Here is a 4,406-nt window from a genome sequence, read left to right on the forward strand (position 1 = left end):
CTCCCCGCCCACCACCATCCCCGGTTTGATTGTCTTCTCTCTCCTTCTCCTTCTGCAAATTCAATATTACGCTTTGTTTTGTTTGTTTGATGATAGAGAATAAAGTCACTAAGCAAAAAATCCCGACTTTCCTCAACCGGGCTGATGAGGCCTGCTATGACAAGGGATAGATAGGCACCACCTCTAACAAGGTACTCCTATGGCGATATACATGCCCTCTGGATACGACTCAAGAATCAACCATTATTGGAATTCAATCCAGCAGTGGTTGGAACAGCTCGCAAAATTCAACCACTTCACCTACTTCATTGCCCCCAACCTTTTCTCGTACCTCTATTGAAACAGAATTTGTTGAGCAAGTCAAGCAATTGACCGAATTCTTGCAACTACAGGGCTTGATAGGCTCGTAGGTATACCTCTGTGAGATAAGGCATTCAATCACCTTTCTCCTTCTTCCACTTTTTCTACCTTAGGAGCGAATCCGGAAAGATTGCCTCAGTTCGGATTGTTCTCTGCAACTCGGGAACACCTCCTTGTGAAGCGACCTCAAGTCCAAAAAGAATCAAGGAGTAAGGGAGGAGTCGGCAAAGGAATCCAAAGAAAGTCCGGAAGAGCCAAGAAGAGAAGAAACCAATCGTAAATTTTTTTTTAGAAAAATGTATAGGAATCACTTTTTAAGTATATTGAAAATTTAAAGGAGAATGATTTTTCAAATTTTCTATTCACCTTAGAAGCACAAACATCATTCATTACACATTTTATTCAAGGAAAAATCTTCTTAAAAAGGGCAATAAAAATAAGGTCACTAATCCTATGGGACCACATTTGTAGAAGAAGAAAAAAAAATCATTCATTTTTAACCCGTGTTGGTCGAGCGCCGACTTCCTTTCTCATTCGAAATTATAAATAGGCGTCGAACATTAGAAACCCTATTTTGGTTTAGATTCGAAACCATATTTTTGTCTGTTTTTTCTATTTTAATTTAAAATAAAAAGAATTTTAGTATTTTGGTTAATAAATTAAGTGATGTGATGGAAAAAATGAAGTGAAATAATGTTTTTTGAATTTGATTTATTTAAATAATCCAAACAGGCCTTAGAATGTTGCAGGTGCATTTGATAATTCGAATATCATTACTCTGACTTAATTAAGTCTAGAATAAGTTTAAAAACAATCTCGTGGATGTCCTCTTCTCTGACCCTTATTTGATAAAAATCCGCAAATAAGTCGATGTTGATGAAAACCGTTGCTTCATGAAGTTCATCCAGAACTCGTCCACTACATGTGTATGATACTTATCCTTGATTGTGTTTCTTATAACAAGAAGATAACGAAAATCAAACATTAAACCGACATACTACTCAAACTATTAGTAATATACAGTATAGTTATTAGGTAATAACACACATTTAAAATAATAATAATAAGATAATACCATAAATGTAAAGACTTGTTATTAGATTATCAACGATATTAACTATTATTAGTACAGAATAAATTTAATTTTAAAAATTGTTGACTCACACACTCTCTCTTAGTGTGAACAATTTTCTAAACTAATCTGGTTTGGCGTTCACTTCCCCAAACTAACTTAGTTTGTTCATTTATTCCCAAACTAATCTAGTTTACTATTTAAACTCAGTTTTTTTATTTTATTATTTTTTTTATATTTCAAATTTATTTTATATATATAGATACATATATTTAAATTATTATTTATATAAACTAAATTATTTATATTTTGATATATATTTTAAATTATTATTTTTTATAAATTTGATTATTTATATTTTGATATATAATTTAAATTATTTTTTTATAAATTTAATTATTTATATTTTAATATATATATATATATATATTTATATTTCAAATTTATTATATATATATATATATTTATATATGTGGCAGTATGATTTTCATCCCCATAATTTTTTTTATTATTCAAATTATTATTTATATTTATTGGGTTGTCTTTTATTAAAATAATTTTGACAACTTTTTATTCAAATTATTATTTATATTTATTGGATTGTCTTTTATTAAAATAATTTTGACAACTTTTCATTCAAATTATTATTTATATTTGTTGGGTTGTCTTTTATTAAAATAATTTTGACAACTTTTCATTATGATATAATTTTACAATAAAAACTTTATCAATTTTTAATGTGTTATCTTTCTAACTTAAGGATGGTAAAAAAATATGTCTTAAGTTAATGAACTATTAAATATTAATATTAAAATATAAATAATTAAATTTATAAAAAAAAATAATTTAAATTATATATCAAAATATAAATAATTAAATTTATAAAAATAATAATTTAAAATATAAAATTGAGTTTAAATCCTAAACTAGGTTAGTTTAGGAATAAATGAACAAATTAGGTTAGTTTGGGAAAATTAACGCCAAACAAGATTAGTTTGGGAAACTGTTCCTCTTAGTGTGATGTTTAATAAAAAAAAATATCTTAGCATAATACATTTGTATTTTTTGAAATCATTATATAAATTATTAAATTATGTTCCCAACCTTATTCTTATTCGTAATATTTATATATTCTTTTAATTTGTTTAAAGAAATTCGTCAATGGATCAAACCGATTAAAACTGACGGAACCGAATCTTCTAACCGTTCAAATAGAACCGATCAAATTGACTGTTAAAATTTAATAAACTGACGATAACGATTTAAATATGCATTTTGTTCAATAAACGGATAAAAATATTCACGTACACTTAATACAAAAATTAAATAAGATATAATATTTGGAAATGTGTCATGAAGGGAAACTAATGCATGATTGACAATTTTAGAAAGAAGAGAAAATATAGGTTAAAAGTTTAATATAAATTTATCAATAAAATATATATTTTTTTTAAAGTGTAAAAGGTTATGTTTTAACAATTAAGGGGTTAAAATAAAAAATATTAGCGATAAATAAAATGATTCACCGCGTGGAATAACCGGCACGTGAATCCTACGCTACTACGCGTTCTACATTTTAAAGCTATAAATACAAGGAAGCCGTTGTTTGTATCTTTCATATTTCTCCCTTCTCAGCAGTTTTACGCAGTGGACTCCGATGATGATGATGATGGCGATTTTGAGTTATAAAACTTGATTCAACAGACGCCATTTGAAACGACTTTACACCAAAGGTGTCATCTGGAAGCATCCAGGTGGAGATTCTTCTTCGTCTCAGATCAGATCGGCAATTTTTAGGCTAACGCACGGAGGAGATGTAGAGGCGGACGGTAACTGTCTCTTCACGGCGTCTCAGAAATCGATGAGATCTTTGGAAAACGGGAGAGAACTCCGGCGTAGGACCGTGAGGAGGTTCTTGGAAGATCTTAAATCTGTTAGCGGGGATGAGAGAAAAGCGATAGATGCGGCTATAAAGCATCTGTATTCACCGGATCTGAAGTTTGGTTGGGGGATTCACGTTGTTCAGGAGGTTAAGTTATTGGCTAAGAAGGCAGATCGTGAATCCTTGGATGCAGCCATTGACGAACTTGTTCAGTTGGTATTGCAGAGGTAAAGAAGTTCTTGATTGTTTTATAATATTTATTTATGTTGGATCTTGAGACATTTGCTGGATTTATCTGTTATTGAGAAATTCGAACAAATCATGATATTGTTTGTTTGATTATATGAAGAGAAATGGCTGCTGAGTCTATTTACAAAGAGAGATGTGATGCTGTTGATGATGGTCCTAGTTGGGCAAAGTACATGTCCATCTCAGGTTGTCCAGACGACGAATTCGACATCATCACTCTGCAATATACAGAGGAGGGTTTATTAACCGTATATGAGAACCGAGCTGGTCATGCTGCTGCATTTGGGGATGATATAGCTATTGAGTGCCTTGCAATTAAAAGTATCAATACACTCCTCCACCACCGAATCCTCCTCGTCTCTCTTCTCGGTCGGTCGGTCGGAGCTCTGCGTCAGTTATAGGAGAAGTGTGATCGGAGAGTGAAATCCACCAACCGACGACCGTTACTTCCACATCATCCTCAGGTCGGTCAATTCTTCTCATCTCATATCATTTATAATAATTAATGATCAGACAAACCCTAATTTCCCAAACTTTCTTATCCTGTTTGATCAATCAATGTATTCGAGTCAATCAATAATCATGTTTCTTTAATTAGTTGATCAATGAAACTCTTTCTTGACGGAAAATGAATAAAAGTTTGCCCCATTGCATCTCAAAACATTATTTTGTTTAAGGTTTTTTTTTTGGGGCAAACTGATATTATTTTTTGGATATGATCGAGATTTTTCATTTGGTATAAGAATTAGTTTCTGCATTAATATCCCCAAATTGTAGTATATTATGTTTTGCTTCAATTGAGAATATTTTGTTTCTAATTTTTTACCAAAATGACAAATTTAT

General features: G+C 30.6%; 1 protein-coding gene across 1 annotated transcript; it reads left to right on the top strand.

The window, feature by feature from the left end:
• Positions 1 to 3,134: 3,134 nt before the first annotated feature.
• Positions 3,135 to 3,964, top strand: LOC124919034 (the record flags this gene model as incomplete). The annotated part of the gene is made up of 2 exons (XM_047459153.1): positions 3,135 to 3,541; positions 3,664 to 3,964. Coding segments are annotated over 2 exons (708 nt in total), but the record flags the coding sequence as incomplete, so codon positions are not given.
• Between the last annotated feature and the right edge of the window lie 442 nt (positions 3,965 to 4,406).

This window comes from Impatiens glandulifera, chromosome 1 (genome assembly GCF_907164915.1).
Source record: "Impatiens glandulifera chromosome 1, dImpGla2.1, whole genome shotgun sequence".
Taxonomy (NCBI): Eukaryota; Viridiplantae; Streptophyta; class Magnoliopsida; order Ericales; family Balsaminaceae; genus Impatiens; species Impatiens glandulifera.